The 25667-nt window shown below is 46.3% G+C and overlaps 1 protein-coding gene across 1 annotated transcript in view; it reads left to right on the forward strand.

Annotated features, from left to right (window-relative positions):
• The window catches only part of ABHD12 (abhydrolase domain containing 12, lysophospholipase), a 60954-nt gene that overhangs the window by 11967 nt on the left and 23320 nt on the right, over positions 1 to 25667 (forward strand). The window contains exons 2-4 of the mRNA XM_034763930.1: positions 7468 to 7592; positions 17284 to 17389; positions 22516 to 22635. Of these exons, the coding sequence (XP_034619821.1) occupies positions 7468 to 7592; positions 17284 to 17389; positions 22516 to 22635 (351 nt within the window). The remainder of the gene's footprint in view (positions 1 to 7467; positions 7593 to 17283; positions 17390 to 22515; positions 22636 to 25667) is intronic.

Raw genomic sequence — 25667 nt, forward strand, 5'->3', positions numbered from 1 at the left:
TTGCTATGTACTATGTGAGTGCTAAGCACTTAAAATAACTGTAGAATCTGCTTAGTTCTTCTTCCAAGTTTTTAGTAGTTTTCTTGTGACATATGCATAATTCCCATCAACACTAATGTGAATTAGACTCATATGTTGGAGAATAATGTCGCTATTGTCTGTACTGTACACTCAACATATTATGTTGATTTTTTTAATTATATTGCCACACTTTCTGTTCCCTTCAAGGGGATGGGAGGATTTGTTTGTGACTTTGTTTCAGGTTACTTTTACTAATTTATAAGTGATCTGGAACTGGGTGCCTATTGTAGAATACAGTAACACCTCGCTTAACGTTGTAGTTATGTTCCTGAAAAATGCTACTTTAAGCGAAACGATGTTAAGTGAATCCAATTTCCCCATAAGAATTAATGTAAATGGGGGCGGGGCGGGGGGGGAGGGTTAGGTTCCAGGAATTTTTTTTCTCCAGACAAAAGACTATATTTTATACATACACATATATACGCGCGCGCACACACACATACACAGTATAAGTTTTAAACAATACTGAACACAGCAATGATGATTGTGAAGCTTGGTTGAGGTGGTGGCTTCAGAGGGTGGAAGAGAGAGGGATATTTCCCAGGGAATGCCTTACTGCTAAATGATGAATTAGCACTCGGCTGAGCCCTCAAGGGTTAACATGTTGTTAATGTAGCCTCTCACTCTACAAGACAGCACGAGTAGAGGGAGGGGAGACAGCATGGCAGAGAGAGACAGAGACTCTCACCATGTGTGAGAGAGAGAGAGATGGGCATTGCCCCTTTATGCTGACCGCACTCTAAAGTACATTGCCTTTTTAAGTAGATCAGCAAGTTGAGACAGCAGCTGCTGCCAGCAAGCTCCCTCCCTCCTGAACCCTGTCCTGTCCCCTCCACTCCCGCTCTGTGGAGATGGCCCGATGGGATAAAGGAGCGAGGGAGGGGGATACCCTGACATTAGCACCCCTCTTTCATCCCTCCCCCTTGAACAACAAGCAGGAGGCTCCCGGGAGCAGCTCCAAGGCAGAGGGCAGGAGCAGCACAGTGCAGTGGGGGAAGCGGCAGCTGAACTGCTGGCAATTGATAGCTTACTGGGCGACTGCTGCACAGGGAACTTAGGGGAGCAGGGAGCTGATGGGGGGGCTGCCAGTCCACCCTGGTTCCAAGTCCCCACCAACTGGCTGCAACCGGCTGCTCTTTCTGCAAGCAGTGGACAAAGCAGGCGGCTGCCAAACAATGTTATAAGGGAGCATTGTGCAACTTTAAATGAACATGTTTCCTAATTGATCAGCAATGTAACAATGAAACAACGTTAACCTGGACAAGTTTGAGTGAGGAGTTACTGTACCAAAAGGGATGGACTAAATGTGATAGACATGGCAATTTCCTGCAATATCCTTGAAAAACCTTATTGTATCTTATGCAAAGTTTATGTATATCATGGGATGGGGCTGTACGTAACCTCTCTAGCTGGGAGATGTGATGTGAGGCCAGGAAGTTCAAAGAATTATATTGAAATTGTGCAGACAAGAATAGATTTTTGGTGACAAAAAGTGTAGTGTAGATTTCCTGGGAAATACTAGGGAGAGTTTAATGCAGATCCCCCATCTCCGGTTATGGAAAAACTCAGCCTTTTGAAGCTACACCGTGAGGAAAGGGGTGATTGTCTTATGATTACCTGTTCCAAAGGCCCAACCTGTGTAAAGAACCAGGCTTATCTATCCAGTCTGGGGTCTGGTTCAGAATCTGGTACAGTTATGAACTTGTAACCATGGGGAAAACCCAGTTGTGGGTCTCAAAGGACAGATGCTACCAGAGCCTGAAGTTGGAGTTGAGGGTGATCTTTGTGTAAGCTTTTTAGCATGTACGTAGGTTCTTTTATTGGTTTCAAATGTTTTCTCTAATATTTTCACCTTAAAAATAATTGTGTTCGTGTATAAAGAGCAGTGGTGTAACTTGTAACTGCAGGCAGTACACTGGGCGTAGCCTCTGGAGAGAAAGCAAAGTGCAGACATTAGTCCTTTAGACGGTCTGGCTTGCTGGGGCTATCGCAGGGCAGGCAGAAAACTGTACAGCCTGGAAAACCCTCTGGTCAGGAGGGAGAGACGGGTCTCGGCCCAAGAGAGGTGACCGCTGAGGACCTGTGAGGAGTGGGTGCTCTTAAGAAACAACTGAGGGGGAATACAGGTGCAGCTGCCCTGAAACTGACACTCAGAACTTAAATCATGCCCAATCCTTAAAGGTATTTAGGCACCTGGCTCCCAGTAAAATCAATGGAAATTAGTTGCCTAAATACTTTTGGAGGCTCTGGGTCTCACTGAATGCTTTTCTTAAAGGAGCTTGCAATCTTATTCCTCCCTAAACCTGACTTTCTTTAAAATGGTTAGAATCTCTTCTTTGGACTGTAGGTCTCTCTTTTATAATCATATTGTGTATGGAGCTGGTAGGAGGGCTAGTAAGGAGGCCTGGGGTGCAGTGTACTCAGTATTCTGATGCCACCTAACTGTTGTCTCTCTCTGATTTGGATGATGCAGTTAAGAGCACCAGCCAGCGTCTAGTTGGGACTGGGGCAAACACAACAGCAAGTTGGCTGAAGCTCAAGCCAGACAAGAGTAAGGTGATGGTGGATTGTGGAAAGCAACTGGAGGAGATGGCGGAGGTAAAACCCTTTGATGATGCGAGTACGTCAGCCCTTAGTTACTAGGGTTCAGATTTAGGAGAGATTTTAACACCCCCGGCTGCTATTTGAGAATCACGTTACAGCAGTGACCCAATCAGCTTTTTTCTAGCTGTGTCTGGCAAAGTGGCTGCAACTCTTCCTTCTACATGTGGACAATTGCCACTATTGTCCATCCTCTTGTTACCTCAAGATTAGGCGATTGCAGTGTGCTCTGCGCGGGACTATGCCTTGGAACCATGTGGAGGCTGAAGTTGGTGCAGCATACAGCAGTTCACTTATTGAGCAGAGCCTCTGGCTCGGCACATGTGACACCAGTGCAAAGTCTGAGATCTGCACTGACAGCCTGTTGATCCCTGAGTGGAGTTTAAGGTGTTGGAGAAAAGTCAGTATGGAAGAGTTTTCTCTTGGTGTGGATATATTGCAGAGCAAGAAAATAGCTAGTTTAGTTGCGTTGCTCATTTCACTCGTACAATTTTTAACATTTCCATTCTTCAGCATGGTGAAATCTATTTAATGTCAATGAAAGAAGAGTGATTATAACTATTGATGGATTGAGGCTTTCGCCTGGTTACAGTTTAAACAGGCATCCCCTAATGACAAGGTGTAATGTGACATTAATAATTAGTATCTGGAACGGGTGGCTGAGCAAACCAAGACATGGTTCAGTTCTGCTTTCCAAAAAGGGGAAATGAAAGACATTGATGTGCTCTGACAGTGTGACACACAAATGCACAGTCATCAACATTTTACTTCTCTGTTTTTACTAACGTAAGTGCTCTGGAGCACGTCAAACCGTTTTTGCAACCTGGCTGTTCTTAAACTGTAGCTTGCTCAGTTTTGATAGTGGGTCAGAGTTCTTTCCTGTGTCATCTTGAACAGTATATTAGCTGTCCAGGAGTCTGTCATACAACCTTAGAGCTAAATTCCATTCTGTTTGAAATTATTGGCAAAACTCCAATTGACTTCAGTGGGATCAGGATTTGGGACCCAGAACAACTTGTGCCCTTCCCCCCCCACACACTTTTTCCTCCTACAACCAGTCCTTGACACTAATCCATCCAGTCATCCTGGGTGAGTAGGTGGTTGATGGCAAAGTAACTCCTTGAGTGTGAGAGGAGAGAAAATTAGAAAATTCCGTTACACTGACAGAGCACCCAAATGAGAGAAACAGGAGACATAAAAAAAAAAAAAAAGCAGCCCTTTTTATTGCAGATCACTAAAATATAACTTAAAGGTAGAAGCTTAAAAACAACGAGGAGGCTGGTGGCACCTTAAAGACTAACAGCAGACTCCTCATCGTTTTTATGGATACAGACTAACACAGCTACCCCTCTGATCCTAAAAACTTAGCTATTCTGTAAGCCATCTGAAACCTCGCAACTTCAAGAAGGCTTACATAACACTTAAAATGTTTGGGGTGAGGAGAGATGTTTGTTGTTTTGAGGGTTTGGAATATTTAAAATTTGTATTAAAAGTAATGTTAAAATTATATAATACACAGGTTAGGGAAAGAGTGTCTGTACATCTGGGTGTAGTGCTTAGATTATCCAAAAGTATGAAGTTTGGTTTAGAAGTCATAAGATACATAAAGTACATAATCTGCAATAACCCAAATTTAGGTGAATAAATTTAATGATACAGTTTAGATATTAGCATCCAAATATTTGGGTACATCACTCATGAAAAGTTATACAGAGCGTTGATTGTAGAAAGCAAATGTAGGAATGAGTATAGATTGTTCCTCAGTGATTGAGAATTTAGGATAGGTTGTTCCTTAGAAAATACAATCCATCAGGGAAGTTTGTCAGTTACTTTCCTGACTTTGCTTCTCATTGGCCCTCCAGTTAATCTCTCCTGGTATTGCCGGTGTTTGGTGATGTGTTCTAGATAGATGTCCCTCGACCACCTGATGGTGTCTGATACCATAAGTTGCCACATCAGCTGAGCATAGTGCTGACCGATTCCTCATTCTCTCAATACTCGCTCGTTACTGGGGTCCCAGGGACCCACAGGGCCGTGCTTCAGGGCTTTGGCCTGGGGTAACCCATAAGGCTTCTGTCAAGGATCCTGTTGGTTGTGTATGAGAGTAAGGGAGTATAGCTGATAGGCTCCTCTCAAGCACGACCATCTTGTAGGTAGTCAAGACTAGTGGGTTCTGTTACTAGCACAAGAATCCAGAGCCCATGTGGATTCTTTTGCTCTCTGCTGTTGTCCAGAAGCAGGATTGGTTCCCAGCACGTCAGATACAAATGGACAGAAAGTCATTGGCCAATTATGGAGCTTATGCTCTGATGTTGACACTATGTGTGTGTTTTGGGGCCAACTTAATGCCTAGTCCCCTGTTCAGTTACCATTCCCCTTCCCTCCTTTTTCCACATTATCCCCACCAGCTCCCTCCCTTCCTCATTCCTAATATCTAGAGAATATGGCAACTGGTGGAAAGGCTTGGAAATGTAATGGAAGTTTTGCTTCTTGTTCACATCTTCATTGCAGAGTTCTGGACAGGAAGACCCAGAATTTAAAGCAGCTTTCTGTAGAACCATTCAGGATATGGGCTAGTTGGAGGAATATTTAAAATTACATTTTGAGTGATAGAGCTGGAAAAGAGATCCAGGGATCTGATTCTTCCCAGTCTTTCAGTGTTACGGCTTTTAGCTCTGCTTTGGGCACATTTCCTGTGTCAGCTCCTATAAACAGCTAATATGAAACTAATAACATCTTGCATATTGTAATAACTGACCTCTGCTTTCATATGCAGACAGCTCTGGGTACTGAGGACTAGTTACACTTTGTTCAGCATACTGAGGACACAGTTTGCTGGTATATCCGCTTTACAACTACCTGTTGGTAGAGAGCAAGGAAACCTGAATGGCATGAAGAATTTTATTTGGATTTTAGGCATTACCGATTAAGGTCAGGGCTGGCTTCTCCACTGCTCCTGGCTAGTGGATGTTCATCAATAAAGTATTTATAAATGCAATACTATGTATATACTGATTTAGTGTCTAACAATCAACTTGTTTTTGGAGAGAAGATATTCAGGGTCTGAAGATCTTATTTGTTGGAGCTGGTATCTTCTTAGAAAATGCTCTGGGGAAAAATGGTTTGCAAATATAAGTAAAATTTTTATGGGAAGTTGTATTTACTTTGAAGCTGTTCAAAGCTCAGCCCAATTTTATCAGAGACCTCATATAAGAAACCTTTCTCCTCCTGTTATTTATAAAAATATTTCCTGTATTAAATAATAAATATCTGCTTAGTTGGGCAGAATATAACTTTTTATCTTGTCATGTTGTCTTCCATGCCTTTAAGTGTGGTTATTTTTTAAAAGAGACCTTGGAAAAATGGCAACATTTTACTCAAAAGATCTGTTCTTGTGCATCTTCAGAGTAACAGCTATATGTGTCACTGACAAAAATTAATTTTTCCTGTACTTCAGAGCTAACACACAGCTGTAAGAGGGAACAGGAGTTCCATCTACTGATAATGAAAAAGAAGGAATTGTTGAAGTACTGTGCTCCTATAAATATGTATTCCCATTGAAACTATCAAGGTCAGAAATTCATTCCTAGGAAGAAAATGTAAATTTCTGGGTCTTGAATTTTGACTAGTTGTTATGGGGAGGGAAGGAGGTTGGAGGAAAAACTACTTAAACTCTCATTAGATGATATGTCAGGTACAGGAAAGCTATCAAAATTAAGGCAGAAAAACTTAAAGGACATGAGTAGTTTTTACCAATCTAGGAATATACAGCCTGATTCTTCTTTTAAAAGGACACCAGTGATGACTTTTTTTTTTTTTTTTTTTTTTACTACTACCTGATTTAGAGTGCATGTTCCTCACAGCAGAAACTATGTAGTCTTCTGTGCCTAGTACAGTGCCAAGCATAATTTATCAGAGTTTAATAAATAATAAACTGTGGCTTGAATAAACTTGTTACCCTGTCCACTGTCTCTCCTCCCCCATCCCTTTATTGTGTTGATTCTTTCTTGTATTATTTAGATTGTAAGCTCTTTAGGGCAGGGACAAAAGACTATCTCACTCTGCTGTAAGGTGCCTGGCATGTGTTTGGACTCAGTAAAATAAATAAATGACTATAGATAAACTCACTTGGGTGTAAGATGAGTTAAATAAACAAACAACAAATTGTTTAGAAAATCTTGAAAGTGTGTGTGTGTGAGACAACTGTGTAATCCCAGGGGTTTGCTGTTTTAGAGCCAGAGTCTGCTCTATTACACTGCAATGAATATTGTGTAACTCCATTGACTTCAGTGTATCTTTCTTCAAAGTAGTTATTCCAGATGTACAGCAAAGTAACTGAGATCAGAGTCTGGCTCTTAATGATTCCAACAAGAAATGCACTCAAATTTGTTTTAAGCAGAGATCGGAGTAGCAGTGTTATGCAAACTACCTCCTCCCCACCACAGACTCAAAAATCTGGAAAGTCAGCAGAAAAAATAAAAGCTGTGGAAATCTTCTGTTCTGTTCTTTGGGCTGCATCTCTTACTGTCCTGTCCTGATGTGTCATCAGTCTAAATAATATGGCTGCTTTGTTTATTTCCTTTATGTGCATGTATATTAGAGAAATATTCTGTCCTTTTTAAAGAAATGGCTGCATAAAGTCAAGTATCAAAATCCATACTTAAGGACCTAACTAAGTGGCCTGCTTAACCACTCCTAGTTCCCAGTGAGAATTGATAGTGAAATTTGCTACATAAAGCAAAGCCATATTCAGGCGTCGTCTTTTTCTTTTCTCCTCTCTTACAGGCGCTATGGATTGTGGTTCCGATTACGGAAGTTGTTAATATGGTTGTTGGGAGTATACATAGCCATTCCATTTCTAGTAAAAATTTGTCCTGCTATTCAGGTGAAGCTGGTCTTCTTAAATTTTGGTAAGCGTTCATGACTTTTTTTTCTCTCTATATTTTTTTAAAAAGTGAAGCTGATAGGACTATTTTTTTTGCCAGAGTTGCTTTTAAATTTTTTTTAGCAAATCAGACACTGTATTTGTCTTCCTACTTGTGTATGTTAATGTCTGACAATCGCACCCATGTGTGACAAATGTGTATTGGTTTCCCCTACTTTGTCCTGTGCCAAAAAGCTGGAAAAATCCTTTGTCTGTTGTACTTCAGCCAGATAAGGTGTAGGTTGTTGGCTGCTTTTTCATAAGTGGGGCAGCTGTATTTTTGGTGTCCATCAAAATTCCCTGGTGGGAACTGCCCAAAATAATTAGCAAATAAAATCACTTCTGTGCATTTAAGAAGCTCTGAATTCGTTTAACTGATGTGATATTTCCCCCCCTATCCAGTTATGGTTTGTGAAGGATATGCTTTTTTTACATCATTTGTGAATTATGAGGCAGGTAACCTCTTCAAGTTTATGGCTTAAATGCTAATTGTGAGTAACAGTATGTTTTTTATATGGATACAGCAGCCAAACTCTAATTAGCCTCTTAATCTGAAATGATCAAAGACTATACCTGTGGGGAAAGAAAACAAAGTAGAATGTAATCTGTAAAGGGATTATTAAAGATGCATATGGAGAGCATTCAGATGATCAAGATCCTATTTCAGTTGAAAACAATTGAAATTGTCAACAGTGCGTTAGTCTTCCAGCCTGCAGTTCCTCACCCAAAGGCATTTTTAGGAAAATATACTGTCTGTAGCAGAAGAAACAGTGACTCGTCAGTGGCACATTGACACCATCACTTCATGTGTTGCAAATACTACTACATAGGATTTCCCAGCAGATCAGATCAGCAGTCTGCTTAGTCTTGTATTGCCTCAAGCCTTGTCTCTGCTACAAATGCTTTGCCGGCAGAGCCATACCACCAGAGCCTCCTGTGTAGACGCAGCTTATGCTGACAAGGAGTTCTTCTGTTGGCATGGTAACACTTTTCCCGAACAAGGTTAGCTGTGCTGACAGAAGCATTCTTCTGGTAGCTGCATCGAGGCAGGGGATTTTGCCAGCATAGCTATATTGGCCTATGTGTGGGAGTACGGGTGGGGAGGGGGTTGTTTCCCGACCACACCCACACGCCCGACTAGCACCTGTACTGACAAAACTGCCCTAGACACGCTAACTCCAGGTCCTTCAGAGAGAGGCACAAGAGACCTTGTAATGGGAAATTATGGAATACCTGTCTGAGGGGAACTTCTTCTGTCTATGCAGTATTAACCCTTTCAGTCACTCCTAACACAGTCGTTTGTCTATGCCTCGCTGATAATTTTTATCATACATCTTTGGTTCCTTTCTATTTTGGTTATGTCACGTTGAGCTAGGGTGACCAAACCCAAATACAGCTTTCCATGTGAGGATGTACCATTGATTAATGCAATGATGCTGTAATAGTTAAAGTATTTTCAGTTCCATTCTTCATACATCCTCACATTTGATTGCTTAGTTCGCAGCAGTGATCATTAGGTATGGGGTGGCACTGTGGAGGGGTGTGTGTAGTGGAGGTGAAGGATGAGGAAGCAAGGACTTAGTGAGGACTAGAGGACTGGTGGTGATGGTGGATGCTGGGTGGGTCGCAGAATGGGGGGAGTGGAGACAGGGCAGGGAAAGCCGGGCCCATGGAGGTGGGTGATGGAGAGGGGGGAATGACAGGGTAACAGAAACCCGAGGAAGGGGGAAATAGCACTGCACGCACAGCTCTGGGTAGGAAGTTGAATGGGGTCATAAAGAGTCCCTGAAATAGAGGGGAATAGGAGGGTGATACACAGGGAGTTTGGTGGGGCGGATGGAGGAATGCAAGGAGCCCCTGGTGGGTGCAGTGTGCTTGGCCTACCGAAGCGATGGTGATACCGAGGTCTTGTGCTAATATGGAGCAACCTGAACTGTTAGCTTAACTTTTGTGTGTTGTGGTGTAAGGTAAACTAGGCACATGCACAGGTCTGGGTTAAATACTGTTTTAGCAGAAGCTTTAATAGCTAGCTGCATGCCCTTACAGCCTGCCTCTTTCTACACTGAGCCACTGATTGGGGTATTCAGGTTATCATAGGGCGGTGTTACAGAGAAATACCATTCCAGGGCTGATGTTATGCATCTATTTTTTAATCACTTTAAAATTGTTGACAGAAACTTTTTTTTGGTAAAACTTTTACATTTTTTCCATGACCTACAGTTTGGGAAACTTTTGCCTTAGAGGAAAAGACAAAATTTGGACAAAAGTGTCACATTTCCCAGCCTTGAAGAGCTCTGTGTAAGCTTGACTCTCACCACCAAAAGTTGGTCCAGTACAAGATACTATTACCTCACCCACCATGTCTCTTTCAGAAATCAGTTAGTTTTAAATAGAAAACATGTTTGGATAAATATTTTTCCTTCGGTAACCAGCAAACTTAAAGTAGTTTTATGTAACTAATAAACAAAAATGCTGTTTTGTGTATTTTTAATTGAATTTCCATCCAAATAGAATTTGACACAAATCACAAGTCAAACATTATTCATCACTTAGGGGGAAAAAAGTATTAACTGCCATTTCCTGATATAATTAAAATTGTGTATAGATCTAGCATATCCTCCTGCTTAGCAAAAAGAAGCATCAAATGTAGTGTAAAGCATATATTTAGTTGCAAATTAACATGTTTTAATGGTTACTAGTAAACGACTTTCTTTCTTTAGGAAAATAACTAAAAAGTACAAATGCTAAAAAAAAAAAAAAAATTACTTAAATCAAGGTTTCCTAATTGCTGATTTAAATAGTGATTAGAATCAGTGATTTTTAAATCATTTTGATTTAAATCAATCTACCCTGACCAAGAGTGTGTGTGTGAGAGAGAGATTTGATGATTATCTGTTCTGTTCATTCCCTTTGGGGCACCTGGCATTGGCCACTGTCGGAAGACAGGATACTGGGTTAGATGGACCTTTGATCTGACCGAGTTTGGCCGTTCTTATGTAAATATAAAAATTTAAAAAGCAATGCTTTTCCCAGTCTAATTTTTACATGTCTCAAGTTACAGGGCTTCCACTTGAAAGACTGCTCCCAATTTAATATCTCTCCACCGTGAGGCTGAATATCAGGAAAAGCTCCTTGAATTTCCTTTTTCCTCATTTCATCCCATTACTTCTAGTTCTTCTTCGAGTGCTTGCTCATATCCATTCCATTAGGTGTGTGCGCGCCGCGTGCACGATCGTCGGAAGATTTTCTACCCTAGCAACACCGGCGGGTCGGCTGTGGAGCCCCCTAGAGTGGCGCCTTCATGGCGCTGAATATATACCCCAGCCGACCCGGCGCCCCCTCAGTTCCTTCTTACCGCCCCTGACGGTCGTTGGAACTGTGGAGCGCGGCATAGCTGTTCTCCACTCTCCCTAGCTTCGTTCGTTAGCAGTTATAGTTACAGTTCTAGTGTTAAATAGTTAAATAGTTAAAATAGTTTGTAAAGTTGTTTAGTTGTTATACTAGTTCAGGGGATTAAGGGGGTCGTCTCCCCCTTTCTCCCCCGGCCGCGGGTCCGGGCTCATGCCCAAAGCTCCCGGCTTCAAGCAGTGCGCCTCCTGCGCTAAACATATGCCCACGAGCGACCCGCACGACTCCTGTCTGAAGTGCCTGGGAGAGTCCCATCAAACAGATAAGTGCAAGATCTGTAAGGCCTTCAGACCAAGGACCAAGAAGGAGCGGGACTTTCGGCTCCGGCAACTTCTGATGGAGGCGGCACTTAGTCCTGACGCTCCATCTACAAGTCAGGCCCCGGCACCTAGCGCCTCGGTGCGCAGTGCCCCGGCGGCACCGGCCACGACGACCACGCGAGTGGCGTCGGACAAGCCTCCCCGGCACCGGACCTTGTCGGCACCGCAAGCACAGCAAGTGCCTAGGCGCCGTTCATTATCCCCAGGGCATAAAAAAGCCCATAAGACGGGGGCCTCCGTGCCGAAGACGCCGGCTCCCCCAGTGCCGGGGGTAGAGCCGCGTCCGCCGGTGGAGCACCGGAAACAGGTGCCTCCAGCACCGTCGACTCCGGCGCCGAAGCCGTTGAGTCCGGTGCAGATAGCGTCTCCACCGAGACCGGCGGTTATACAGTGCCTTCCGTCGACTCCAGAGACCTTCGAGGCGGCAAGAGACTTAATAGCTCTCACAGAGCCGGCACCGCCCCAACCACCGGCACCGAAGGCACCGTTGACTCGCCCGGTACAGTCGAGGGGGAAACCTGCCTTGATGCGCCCTCCATCGCAAGGGCTGGAACCTCGGCACCGATCCAGGTCCCGAAGCAGGTCCCCACGCCGCTCGCAGTCCCGGCACCGAATATCGCCTCGGCACCGGTCGTACTCGCGGCCAAGATCTTCTTCGCGGCACCGCTCTACGTCTCGACACCGCTATGATCGTCGGCACCGATCAACGTCGAGACGTAGTTCTCGGCACCGCTACGGTCGACGCTCGACGTCGAGAGGCCGCTCCCGGCACCGGGCATACTCCAGGTCCTCGTCGAGGTCCAGATCTGACTCCCGGCACCGACGAGGTCATCGGCACCGGTCACGGTCCCGGCACCGATCGCCGGCACCGCGTAGAGATAGATCATCTCCGGACCGGCACCGTGCGGCACCGCAGCCCACGGGAATCGTCTCGACACTCTCGGCACCGCCGTGGCCATCGAGATCGGTGTCCCACTCCTCGGAGGACCTCTCGAGATCGGCATATCCCCCTCAAGGGCAAGCCGAGGAACAGGACTTGGGCCATTGGCGGGAGATGACAGAGGACCATTCTCATGGCCCATCTCACTGGTCGTTCTGGACCCCGTGGGCGTACCATCAGGAGCAAGGGGCTCCAATACCCTTGACCTCTCGCTCGAGTCACTCTGTCAGAAGGGCCCCGGAGTCCACCATCTCTCGGCCTCCACCAGGGGACATGGAGGCTTCCGTGTCCGCACCGCCTGACGCCCTGGACCCAGGCGCAGGTGATGCTCCGGCCCAGGAACAGGGAGACCAGGACCAGCCCTTGGATCCTGTTCCACCGGAGGCATCTTCCTCTTCTTCGCCGGACGAGGCAGTGGCGGGCACATCGTGCACGGGCCCACCTCCAATAGATCTTCGGGCTCACCAGGATCTTCTGCGCAGGATGGCCCGTAATATGGACCTGCAGGCGGAGGAGGTAGTGGAGGTGCACGACCCGATAGTGAATATCCTCGGAGCGGATGCCCCATCGAGGGTAGCGTTACCCCTGATCCGCACGATACAATCTAATGCGGATACGATATGGCAAACTCCTGCCTCTATCCCACCCACAGCGAGAGGGGTGGAAAGGAAATACTTTGTCCCATCTAAGGACTACGGGTACTTGTATACCCACCCCCAACCGTGTTCACTGGTGGTGGCATCAGTGAACGCACGAGAGCGACACGGCCAGCAGGCTGCAGCGCCTAAATCAAAAGAGGCTAAGCGGCTCGATTTGTTTGGCCGTAAGGTTTACTCAGCCGGAGGGCTGCAACTTAGAGCGGCGAACCAACAGGCGTTACTGAGCCGCTACAATTTTAACTCCTGGAACTCTATGGGGAAGTTTAAGGAGTTGATTCCCCAAGAGTCCAGGGAAGAGTTTGGAGCCATGGTAGAGGAGGGTAAGAAGGTGGCTCGGACCTCCTTGCAGGCCTCCTTGGACATAGCAGACTCAGCTGCGAGGACCATGGCTTCGGGTATCGCTATGCGGAGGATCTCCTGGCTTCAGGTTTCGGGTTTGCCTCCGGAGCTGCAACAAACCCTACAGGATCTGCCCTTTGAGGGACATGGATTGTTCTCGGACAAGACGGACTCTCGCCTGCAGAGCCTCAAGGACTCGAGAACAATCATGCGCTCCCTCGGGATGCATGTTGTGGGCCCTCAGCGCAGGCCATTTAGGCCGCAGCCTCAGCGCTTCTACCCCCCCCGCCTCGCCAGAGACAAGACTCGGCCCGGAGGCGAGGGCGAGGTGGTAGGAGAAGGTGGACCGGCCCTCAACCCGGCCAGAACCAAGGGCCACCTAGACCACCTTCAGGCCCCAGGCAGAACTTTTGAAGGTGCGGTCGAGGACGGCGCCCCAGTCATCCACCAGGATCCAGCCCCCTACTTTCGGGATCGCCTCTCCCACTTCCACCGTCCCTGGTCCCTTATAACTTCGGACCGTTGGGTCCTCTGCACGGTGGAGAGGGGATATGCTATCCAGTTTTCTTCTATCCCCCCCTCCCACTCCCCTTCCCCGTCCCTCTTCAGGGACCCTTCTCACGAGCAACTTCTTATACAGGAGGTCTCTACGCTCCTGGCCTTGGGGGCCATAGAGGAGGTTCCGATAGAGTTAAGGGGCAGGGGATTTTATTCCCGTTACTTCCTGATCCCCAAGTCCAAAGGAGGTCTGCGGCCCATCTTGGACTTGCGCGAACTCAACAAATTCGTAGTAAAGTTGAAGTTCCGCATGGTCTCTTTGGGGGCCATTATCCCTTCCCTCGATCCTGGAGACTGGTTCGCCGCCCTCGACATGAAAGACGCATACTTTCACATCACAATTTACCCACCTCACAGACGCTTCCTGCGATTCGTGGTAAACACGGTGCACTACCAGTTTGCAGTCCTTCCCTTCGGCCTATCCTCGGCCCCAAGAGTGTTCACGAAATGTATGGCTGTCGTGGCAGCGTACCTTCGTCGACAAGGGATACAGGTGTTCCCGTACCTAGACGACTGGCTGGTACGTGGTCGCACCAAGGAGCAAGTTCAAGCTCACGTCCACACAATAGTGCACACATTCAACGAGTTGGGCATCCTACTCAACAAGGACAAATCCACTCTAGAACCTACCCAGAGAATAGAATTCATCGGAGCAGTTCTTGACTCCAAACGTGCACAAGCCATCCTGCCAGACAACCGCTTTGGCACCATCACGAACCTCATTCAAGGGCTACAGGCCTTCTCAACTACCACGGTGAGGTCGTGCCTTACCCTGCTGGGTCACATGGCTTCCTGCACGTACGTAACCAGGCATGCCAGACTTCGGCTTCGCCCACTCCAGACCTGGGTGTCATCAATATACCGTCCACATCGGGACAGCCTGAACATGGTGGTCACGGTCCCGAACACGGTCCTGGCCTCCCTCACCTGGTGGCTAGATCACAATGTGGTCTGCGAGGGGATGCCATTTCACGCCCCACAACCCTCTCTGCACCTGGTCACAGACGCTTCATCTCTGGGTTGGGGCGCCCATCTCAACGAACACCATACCCAGGGCCTGTGGACTGCACCCCAGCTAGCCCTGCATATCAATGTTCGGGAATTGATGGCGGTGCGCCTGGCGTGCCAGGCATTTCTCAATCTCCTACGTGGCCGTTGTGTGTTAGTTCTCATCGACAACACCACGGCCATGTTTTACATCAACAAGCAAGGAGGAGCACGTTCGTCAATTCTATGCCAAGAGGCCATTCGCCTGTGGGACTTCTGCATCGCCCACTCAATCCATCTCACGGCATCGTTCCTCCCTGGAGTCCAGAACACTCTAGCGGACCGACTCAGCAGGTCCTTCCAGACGCACGAGTGGTCTATCCGTCCGGACATCATACATTCCGTCTTCCAGAAGTGGGGGTTTCCCCAGATAGACCTGTTTGCATCCCGAGACAACAGGAAGTGCCACATGTTCTGCTCCCTACAAGGTCGAGCTCCGGGCTCCCTCTCGGATGCGTTTCTCCTTCCCTGGAAAGACCACCTGTTTTATGCCTTCCCTCCGTTTCCCCTGGTCCACAAGGTACTGCTCAAATTGCGCAGAGACCAGGCACAGGTAATTCTGGTCGCTCCAGCGTGGCCGAGACAACATTGGTACACCACACTGTTGGAGCTCTCGGTTCAGACACCGATCCCGCTTCCATTATGTCCGGATCTCATCTCTCAGGACCACGGCCGGCTGCGTCACCCCGACCTGCAATCACTCCACCTCACGGCGTGGCTGCTCCATGGTTCACCCAGGCAGAGCAGCAATGCTCGCACTCTGTCCAACAGATTCTGCTGAGCAGTAGGAAGCCCTCAACACGCACCACGTATCTGGCCAAGTGGAAGCGGTTCTCCTGTTGGTGCGATCAACGAGCCACATCCCCGTTGCAGGCACCCATTCCTCTCATTTTGGAATATCTCCTCGCCCTAAAACAGCAAGGGTTGGCGATATCTTCAATTAGATTTCACCTGGCCGCTATATCGGCCTTTCACCCAGGGGAACTCGCGTCCTCGGTATTCTCTAACCCGATGGTCGTTAGATTCCTCAAGGGCTTAGACCGGACGTACCCACAACAGCGTCATCCCGTCCCGACGTGGGATCTCAATCTGGTTCTCTCCAAACTCACAGGTCCTCCGTTCGAGCCACTGGCCACCTGTTCACTTCTGTACCTATCCTGGAAGACAGCCTTCCTCGTAGCCATCACCTCAGCAAGGCGCGTTTCTGAGCTCAGGGCGCTTACATCTGAGCCCCCTTACACAGTTTTTCATAAGGATAAAGTGCAGCTTCGTCCACATCCGGCCTTTCTCCCTAAGGTGGTTTCTACATTTCATATTAACCAGGACATCTTTCTCCCGGTCTTTTACCCCAATCCACATGCCACTCGCCAGGATCAACGTTTGCATTCCCTGGACGTACGAAGGGCCCTGGCCTTCTATATTGACCGCACAAAGCACTTTAGAAAGACGACGCAACTCTTCGTTGCAGTGGCCGACCGAATGAAAGGCTCACCGGTCTCCTCACAACGCCTGTCCTCCTGGATTACGTCTTGCATCCGGACTTGCTATGACCTGGCAGGTGTCTCAGCACCGCACCTCACCGCTCACTCCACGAGGGCCCAAGCCTCCTCGACTGCTTTCCTGGCGCAAGTTCCGATCCAGGACATTTGTAGAGCGGCAGTTTGGTCATCAGTCCACACGTTTACAGCCCACTATGCACTAGTGCAACAGTCCAGGGACGATGCTGCTTTCGGATCAGCGGTTTTGCACACAGCAATGTCTCACTCCGACCCCACCACCTAAGTTGGGCTTGGGAGTCACCTAATGGAATGGATATGAGCAAGCACTCGAAGAAGAAAAGACGGTTACTCACCGTTGTAACTGTTGTTCTTCGAGATGTGTTGCTCATATCCATTCCAAACCCGCCCCCCGTCCCCACTGTCGGAGTAGCCGGCAAGAAGGAACTGAGGGGGCGCCGGGTCGGCTGGGGTATATATTCAGCGCCATGAAGGCGCCACTCTAGGGGGCTCCACAGCCGACCCGCCGGTGTTGCTAGGGTAGAAAATCTTCCGACGATCGTGCACGCGGCGCGCACACACCTAATGGAATGGATATGAGCAACACATCTCGAAGAACAACAGTTACAACGGTGAGTAACCGTCTTTTTTATCTGTTTGTACCATTCTGAGCAATTCATTTCCCTCCTTGATGCTTATACCTTCCCAGTACTTGTTGCCAATTACCCATTTTCACTTGGGACAAAAGGTCTTTCTGGCGCAACAGATAAATGTAAAATTATTCTCCAAACATGCTGCGGTTTTCTGGACAGGTTTTAGAGTTGCATTGCAATTAGCACTGTTGACTTGCAAGAAAATAGAATGTAAAAATTCAAGTTTCTGACCTTTTACTCTTTCCTTTGTGTTTCAGTGAGGGTTCCATATTTCATTGACTTGAAAAGGCCACAGGATCAAGGCTTAAACCACACCTATAATTATTACCTTCAGCCAGAGGAGGATGTAACCATTGGAGTCTGGTATGTAGGATTATGCTCCCCCTGACATCCCTTAGCATGTCCTCCGCATCGTTAGTGTGGAGATTGTATTTTGCATCCCAGTGCAGAACCCTGTCTCTCAACAACTGTCTTTCTAGTCAATGGTCATGACCATTGTTTGTTTTCATCTGTGCATGTGTGTATCTTTCTCCGCTTAGGGGTGGAGTCCATGCTAAAATGTATGTAAATCTCTCGACCTCAACTGAACTAAGTTTTAGCAGCATGTGAAACACAGACAGATCATGAATGCAGGGAAGTTTTCTAATTTGGAAATGTGAAGGTGTTGCTCTGCATTGCTAGACTGGTTATGTCCCTGGAATGTAGAGGCAAGCTGATGAATTAAAGGTTTGCTCATCATCCATGTCTTGTTTACGTTCTTCTGTTTTGTAAAATCAATGCAGCGGAAGGTAGAAACAGAGTGTGGGAGGAGAAATGTTCTCTAGAGAGTGAGGGAATGAAAAGACTTTGCTCACATTCCAACCAGCACAAATCAGTATTGGTTGTTTTTTTTTAATTGAATTTCAGTTGTCACTCTTTAGCTCATGGAGGAGAACTTAAGGTGCTTAACTATAGGCAGCTTCTTGCATTCTCAGTGAGGCATCTGAGGCTTACAGATGTTGTGACTGGTGCTGCATGAACTTTTTTTGAGCCGGTCAGCTTTCAAGGTGACTAGTCTAGTGAGTTAGTTTTGTACATCTACCTCTACTGATAGCTTTCTATTCTCTCTCATTGCCCCTGTGTTTTTTTTTTTTTTTTTCACCTCAAATATTTGATAACCATGAAGAAAGTTCCCTCTGGCTTAAAAAGAAGAGAGATCACTACAGAGTTTACAACGAGGAGTCCAGTGGCACCTTAAAGACTAACAGATTTATTTGGACATAAGCTTTCATGGGTAAAAAAACCCACTTCTTCTCCATGCATCTGAAGAAGTGGAGTTTTTACCCACGAAAGCTTATGCCCAAATAAATGTGTTAGTCTTTAAGGTGCCACCAGACTCCTTGTTGTTTTTTGTGGATACAAGCTAACACGGCTGCCCCTCTGATACTCACTACAGAGTTGAGATGTATGTAAGAGTAGCAACCAGCTAAAGAAAGGTTAGGCACTGTGTCAGCTCCTGGGGGGTGGGATGAGATGGGGCTAGTTTTTAATGATCCACCTAGTGAAGTCAAATTGATGAATCCTGGGAGTCAGTTTGAGTTTGTATTGTAGTTTGTGTGTCATCACACTGATACAGTGATAGGATGTGTGTGGGGGGGTCTTTCAATCTTGAACTGATTGGAAGAATTATCCTCTTCTGAATGGTGCAATAATAGCCTATAACATCAAATTCTTTATTTGTAATGAGGTCCACAGATCCATGACATTGGATAGTCTGATCTGTGTATCCTTGCAGGTAGACCAAACCTGTCAATCAAAGACGGGGACATGTGGCTCCCCCTCTGAGAAACTGCCAGATTTTGTCTGCCTCTTCAGCTGCAGGCAGACCAGCTCCGTCCTTCTGCAGAGCAAATTTAAGGAAGAAAAAGAAGGGGGGGAAATATGCCTTAAAATCTCCAGGCAGTCAGGGTCTGCCTTTATTGGCAGAGAGGATTGTCTGTCTTCTTGGTAGCTGGGACTCTCTCTGTACCCTTGCTCGCTCAGATGGAACGCAGTCTGGCAGGAAAGGCTGAGAGAGGAAATGAGACGCTCTCCTCTGCATCTTCCCTGCTGATTGAGGGCCTGCACAGAGGTCTGTGCCTGTTCTTGGAGACCCAGGCCTTTCTCAAATGCCCAGGCAGGGGCAGGGCTTCCTACCACCTCCCTTCCTAAGCAGGACAGCTCCCTGCAAGCAGGGGCAGCACCTTCGCGGCAAAATCCCCTGAGCCTGGCGCAGGTGACACCAACATTCCAGGGAACAGCAAGCGGTGGCTCCCTTGTCCTCTCCCCCCCACCACACACACACACAATGCATGGGGAGTGTAGGTTGAAGCACTGTACAGTGGGACGGGGTGGCTTTCCATCCAGCCTCTGGAGCCTGCTCTCACAGCCATGTCTGTTCACCGTGCAGCAGCTGCCCAGCCCTTCCCCTGCAACTGCTGTGGTGGCGGCAGGGAGACAGAGGAACGAGAACCTGGTAAGGGGCCATTGGGGCTAACCCTTTCCTCCGTTCCACAGCCTGCCCCCCGCCCAGCCCTGCCGTGCCTCAGGGCTAGTCCTTGCCATCAGCATAAGCCCACCCCTATCTTCCAGTGCAGCAGATAACCAAGGACTCCCTTTGAATGTCCTCCTCTCCATGAGGGGAGGAGGATCAAGGGGAGGCGTTGTGTAGCCGTCTGAGATACCTCTTTCTTATGCCATATTGTTCTAGTTTAAAAAAAAAAAAAAGTCAGAAGGCTTCAGAGCACTTGTCGAAATCAAGTATCTCAACAGAGCCATGCAATAAAATCAAACTTCGAGACAGATGGATGGCACATTAGCTTCACATCAGTAGATGTGAAGTATGCCTATCTCCATATCCCAATTTGACAATCTCTCAGATGCTTTCTAAGCTTTGCTGTCAGAACTCAACGTTACGAGTATGAGTCTTTGCCGTTTGGTTTAGCAACAGCACTGCAAGAAGCAACAGAGGGTCCTGTGGCACCTTTAAGACTAACAGAAGTATTGGGAGCATAAGCTTTCGTGGGTAAGAACCTCACTTCTTCAGATGCAAGTAATGGAAATCTCTAGAGGCAGGTATAAAGGGAACAAGGTCTACACTCCTTCAAAGAGAGACTCACTTCCTGATGACTTGGGCAAAGGAGACTCTGCAATCAACTTGCTCCCTTCACATCCAAGGCAGAATTGAATGTTACAGGTGACCTGGATCAGTAGGCAGAAGTTAAATCATCCAGAATGGGAACTACACCCAGAGGTGTTTCATCTCCTGGTAAAGAAGCTTACGCCTGGTTTATACTAGAAAATTAGGTTGGTTTAACTACTTCAGTCGGGGTGTGAAAAATCCACACCCCTGAATGTGTTAAGCTCACCTAAGTCTCTGTGTAGACAGTGCTAAGTCAATGGAAAAATTCTTCCATTGACCGAGGTACTGGCTCTCAGGGAGATGGATTATCTATGTTGACGGGAGAATCCTACCATCAGTGTAGATAGTGTCTACACTGAAACACTACAGCGGCGCAGTTATGCTGCTGTCGCATTTTAAGTGTAGACATACTCTTAGGCCTTGGCTACACTTACCCGGTAGTTCGACGGCTGGAAATCGAAGTTCTGGGTTCGACTTATCGCGTCTAGTCTGGACGTGATAAGTCGAACCCGGAAGTGCTCGCCGTCGACTGCGGTACTCCAGCTCGCCGAGAGGAGTACCGCGGAGTCGACGGGGGAGCCTGCCTGCCGCGTGTGGACCAAGGTAAGTTCGAACTAATTCGAACTAAGGTACTTCGAACTTCAGCTACGTTATTCACGTAGCTGAAGTTGCGTACCTTAGTTCGAATTAGGGGGGTAGTGTAGACCAAGCCTCAGTCTGCTTGCCTCCCACCTGAAACACAAGGTTTCAGTATTATTCTCTTGGGATCACAGAGCCAAGGCAACAGATGCCTTGTTGTAGCGATGGCCAGAAGTTTGCCTTTCTTCCCCAGAGTGCTACAGAAGATCAGGAGAGAAGCAGCACTGGTAATTCTGGTAGCCCCATTGTGGCCAACAGGCTTTGGTTTGCTGATCTCATTACATGGTACCAAGTCCTCCCATCTGCTTTCCATCCAGAAGGGATATGCGGTTACAAGGGCCAGTCATGCATCGGGTTTTTTAACAGAGCCTCTTAAACCAAAGAGGTTATTAGCTTCCAGGAATAAATCTAATTCAGCAGATTCAAGGGCCTGGTTGAGCTTTAATCATTGGTGCTAGGAGCAGGGTCTCACCCCCCACATCTGCATCGGTGTGACATAGTCTCAGATTTCTTCAAAATGGACTCTGGTTAAGTCTGGCAGTTCAGACTTTCAAAGGCCAAGTTGCTGCTTTGTCTGCTATGCTTAGTGCAATAAACAAGTAGTGAATTTCATCTTACCCAGATGTCCAGCATTTCTTATGAGATCTGCATCTCTTCTACATCCTCTTGATGTGCATCAAGTTCTTCTGTGGGATCTTACCTGGTTCTCAGGATCACTACAGACCCTTTATTTGAACCACTTGTGACGGTGTCCTGTTACTTTCTAACCAGTAAAATGGCCTTTTCTGATGACAGCCATGTCTCATAGCAGTTTGAGTTGGGAGCTTTTTTTTTTTTTTTTTTTAAGCCTCAATACTGCATGTTCCATAAGACTAAAGTAGCACTCTGAACTGACCCTGCCTTCATACCAAAGATTAACTCCAGGCTCCATAGAGCACAAGAAATTATTCTTCCATCCATCCTTCTCTCCTGTTTGGTGATTACAGAGAAAACACTTAAATATTACGGTATCACATGGGATATAAATGAGATTAAAATAGCAGTGTAAACACACCAGCCCAAGTTGGAACATCAAACGTTGCTATTTTTAGCCTCATAGTCCAAACCAGGGCAGTTGACCCAGGCTCTGAGACTTGGTGCTGTGGGTTTTTCTTTGAAGTGATGACATACCCAGGGAGTGCTTAGTTTTTTCCAAGGCTATGGAAATGTCTCAATTGGCTCAGAGATGGAGTTACACCTCCCTGACCGCTGACACGTTTGGTCTGCCTCTAAGCCTGTATAGAGCCCAAGACCCAATATTATGGATCTGTCGACCTCATTACTCCAAAAAAGGAAATTTTGGGTCAAGACATGATACGTTTTCCCATTCTTTGCCTTAAAGGAGAGCTTTGGTGAAGACTACTTTTAGAAGCTGAATCTTGAGCTTTCCTGAACTAGATGGGAAAATCACGGCAGCTGGCCTGACTCTGCCTACTTGTATTGTAACTACTGAGCTATAGTATAGTACAAATGGATTGAAAAGTACGGATTTGTAGCATGTAGTGTTTGCTGTTTCAAAGGCTTAGTTCTTATCTAAAATAATTTGTTTGTGCATTACATGTGTCCGGCTGCACTTAAGTCCTACTGAGATAAACAAATCTCTGATACAGAGTGTGAAAAGTTGAGTAACCAAGCAATACTAATTGTCTAGGCACACAGTTCCAGGAGCCTTATGGAAAGATGCTCAAGGCAAAGGCCAGCCGTGGTATGAGGACACTTTGGGATCCAACTATCCTGTAATCCTTTACTTGCACGGAAATGCAGGAACTAGGTAAGGAACAAGCATCAGTTATAAAGGGGGATAGCATTTCTTTGATTTTATGTATTCTTGTTTACATTAGGTTGCAAGATCGGACCAAATAATGCCAGAGCAGTTTGTTTCTGTGGGTTAAAAAATAACACCTGTTTTTAAAAATGGAAATACTTTGGATTTAGTAAGTGTGGGGAAGGGAGAACTGACTATTGTTGGACTTACTGCTGGAATGAGTTATCATCAGTTGCCTTTCCAGTGCATTGTCTATCATGCTCCTTCATCCAGAAGTCTGGATATGAGAGGGACAGGATGAGTGTTCCTTATGCTTCTCGGAGTGGCAAGAGGCTTTCGAACTTACTGGGCCAAGTGTGGGAGGGAAGGGAGCACTCATTTCCAGCATTGTCAAATGTCTGGCCATGTAAATGATGCTATGAAAATAGCAGCGAGAAGTTGGCTATGCCAATTTTCTTATATGCTGCCGAAACACAAATGCCAGCTGCTGCCGTTAGTTCATTTTATAATTTCATAATGTTGAGGAAAGGAAAACAAAGGCAGAGGGAGCAGGCTAGCGAGTCTGGCTCAAACCAGGCAGGGCACTGAATTCCGAAGCTGCCAGGGCAGGAAAGCAGGGGTAGAAGTAGTCTTGGCACATCAGGTGGCAGCTCCCAAGGGGGGTTCTGTGATCTAACCCATCACAACACCTATGTGTGTGTGTAAATTCTCAGGGCTTTGTTCTGGGGTGCTAAAAACCATTATCAGATGTGTGGAATAGCTTACCATCCTAGCTCTGTGTATTGTAGCACTTTGACTTTCCCGTGGGTGAGGCATGAGTGTGTCTCTTTTTCTTTAGCAATCTGTATATTCCAGTGAGTATTGGCACATTTCAGAGTTCATTAACACTCATGTACTTTCAAAGCCAACATCCATTTTAGAGAGTGTCTACACTGCAGGGAACACAATTATAACAAAGCTGTCTCCTGACCTGCTTTAGTATGACTATGGAATACTATTAAGGTTCTTTGTGCACTTCCAGTTACAATAGTGATGTGAAGCAGAGTCCCCTGATTTGGTTGTACTGGTAATGAAGGTTCTATTGCATCTTAATAGCCTTTTCATCTCAGGAAGGGCTCATTTTTCTGTCCAAATTGTTGTTTTAGCAGTGTCTTATTCCATACAAAAACCTAAGGCAGTGGAAGATAAGTTTTCAGGGCTAAGCACTCTGAACTCATGAAATGCATGAGCAAATTCAACTTTGGCAACCTTTTGTGCATATGTATTACAGTACAATCGTCAGTTATATGATCATGCTGTTTCTGATCATCCAATTTTTTCCTACAACCTTGTATTCACAGTGTAGCATCTTGTAATAATGGAAGCTGTTACCAGGACCTATATATAATATACAGATTAGAGTCACTGCTTGGCAACTCTGGGTGTCACAAAAATTAAAAGCTGAACTATGGAGTCATGCATGCATTTCACAATTCTTTTCCAGTGCTAAGAAGAAAATGCTGCAACCTGATTCTCTTTGCCATTCAGTTCTATGTCCTTCTACAGTGCACACCCAGATACACATAACTTACTGTTAAAAATGCTGAAATCCATAAATATTGCAATTTTGTGTCTGCTAGCCACTGAGGTGTGGAAGAAAAACTCTAAAGCAGTTTGTGGACTCTGAGACAAGATACACGTCACTTTGCTGGAGAATATGCCTTTTAATGTGATGTAGGAAAATACATAAAAATGATGAGTTATGTTTCTGAACCCGGGTGGCTGTGAAGGATCAAGGGGAAGGACAGTGGATAGAAGTACACCAGAACATCACTCTTCATCCTTATTGTCCTTTCTCTGTGTGGAGCGAGGGTTGTTCCGCCCCTCGTTTTGCTCCCTATTGTTGAAGGCACTGCGTAACCCCGGATTCTGAGCGGCAGCAGCTTTTCCTCTCGCTGACGAGGCGAGAAGCAGCTTCCTTTGGATCATGTCTAGACTATCTCAGCACTGGCCAGAAAGGAGTCCGAGAGAGTTCGGTATCTGGGCAAGTTTAGGGCACAGACTTTGATTTCCTTATGACAGTGTTGTGCTGTTGGTAGATGACCAAGGTCTCTTTCTAATTGGAGAAGACTGTATTTGTGACTTAGCTGCATGAACAGAAGGCTCAAGGTCATTTGTAGTCTGCTAGGGGTTCTGGGACACGGCTGTATGAGGACAAACTAACTTGCAAAAAGACATCAGTCAGGCTAAAGTATGTAGCTTCCCCAGTAAATATTCCTACTTGCCCCTGAATGTATTGTTTGGTTTGAGATGGAGTGCGGTTTTTGTTTTAAATCCAACCCTTACAATTCTTTCCAGTCACTGTGCATTAATACCAGCAGAGCCACTGGATCTCATGGCAGGCCTAGGTGTGTTTGTTTTCAGAGGCAAATCTACAAGGCAAAATATTAATGCTGTGCCCAAGTTAAACAGTCCAGTAAGGGAAACTGATATTTTAGCATTATTTTTACATCAGTGCAGCATCTGAAGCCAAATCTGTTAACACTGCTTCACTGGAAAGTCTGCCATGGATTAGCAACATGATTTGCTAATACTGAAATCTTAAAGTTAAGGACAAGTTGAGATTTAACTTTAAAATAATTCCTGATAGAGTTGGCTTGGCTCATTGCCTCTTGGGGTTTTTTGGAGTGCGTGTCACAAACCAGCGAAAACTTTCATTTTCTTGGTAGACCTGGAATTTCCTCTGCATATGTTTTTACTTGTTTGTGGGAGTTGGGCAGGAAGACAATGTTTGGAACGAATGCTTGCTGTGTCATCCAGTAATGAAACTAAGGATTGTTGCCTTCTCAAGGCAAATGGCCAAGTAGTTAGGTAAGGTATACCTCTACCTCACTATAACGCGACCCGATATAACACGAATTCGGATATAACGCGGTAAAGCAGTGCTCTGGGGGGGCAGGGCTGTGCACTCCGGTGGATCAAAGCAAGTTCAGTATAATGCAGTTTCATCTATAACGCGGTAAGATTTTTTTGGCTCCCGAGGACAGCGTTATATCGAG

Source organism: Trachemys scripta, chromosome 3 (assembly GCF_013100865.1).
Source record: "Trachemys scripta elegans isolate TJP31775 chromosome 3, CAS_Tse_1.0, whole genome shotgun sequence".
In the NCBI taxonomy this organism is placed as follows: domain Eukaryota; kingdom Metazoa; phylum Chordata; order Testudines; family Emydidae; genus Trachemys; species Trachemys scripta.